General features: G+C 45.6%; 1 protein-coding gene across 1 annotated transcript in view; it reads right to left on the reverse strand.

Annotated features, from left to right (window-relative positions):
* Nucleotides 1-390, reverse strand: part of LOC119586494 (melanization protease 1-like) — a gene marked incomplete in the record, with an annotated part of 4,875 nt that overhangs the window by 1,281 nt on the left and 3,204 nt on the right. Inside the window, 1 exon segment of the mRNA XM_037935233.1 lies at nt 75-289. Coding sequence (XP_037791161.1) covers nt 75-289 — 215 coding nt within the window.

The following is a 390-nucleotide window of genomic DNA, read 5'->3' on the forward strand; positions in this document are numbered from 1 at the left end:
TTTTTGCAGCCACAAAACTCGACAAACACTTCACCTACTAACTGACTGTCATGATAATCTCCAAACCCCCTTACCTGCTGATGTCAGGAAGTTGATTGGTTTGCTCAGTCGAATCAGAGCGATGTCATCTGAGAAGAGCGTCCGGTTGTCGTAGGATGGGTGTTCAATAACTTCCTCAAAGTCAAAATCCTGGACCGGAGGAGCACAGAACCGGCTTCCATTGCTGGTGTTGGTGCAGTCCATTTCCGTGGAGAGGTCCCATTCGCCCAGTCGAATTACGGCCAGTTCGCTAGGGAAAGTGATTTTATTTTCTAAATATAGTTTTCGGGTATTGGAACTCGCCCCCCCCCCTTTTTTTTAATGAGGGAAATGGGAATATTTTTTTTCTTT

Source organism: Penaeus monodon, chromosome 21 (assembly GCF_015228065.2).
Source record: "Penaeus monodon isolate SGIC_2016 chromosome 21, NSTDA_Pmon_1, whole genome shotgun sequence".
NCBI classification, from domain to species: Eukaryota; Metazoa; Arthropoda; class Malacostraca; order Decapoda; family Penaeidae; genus Penaeus; species Penaeus monodon.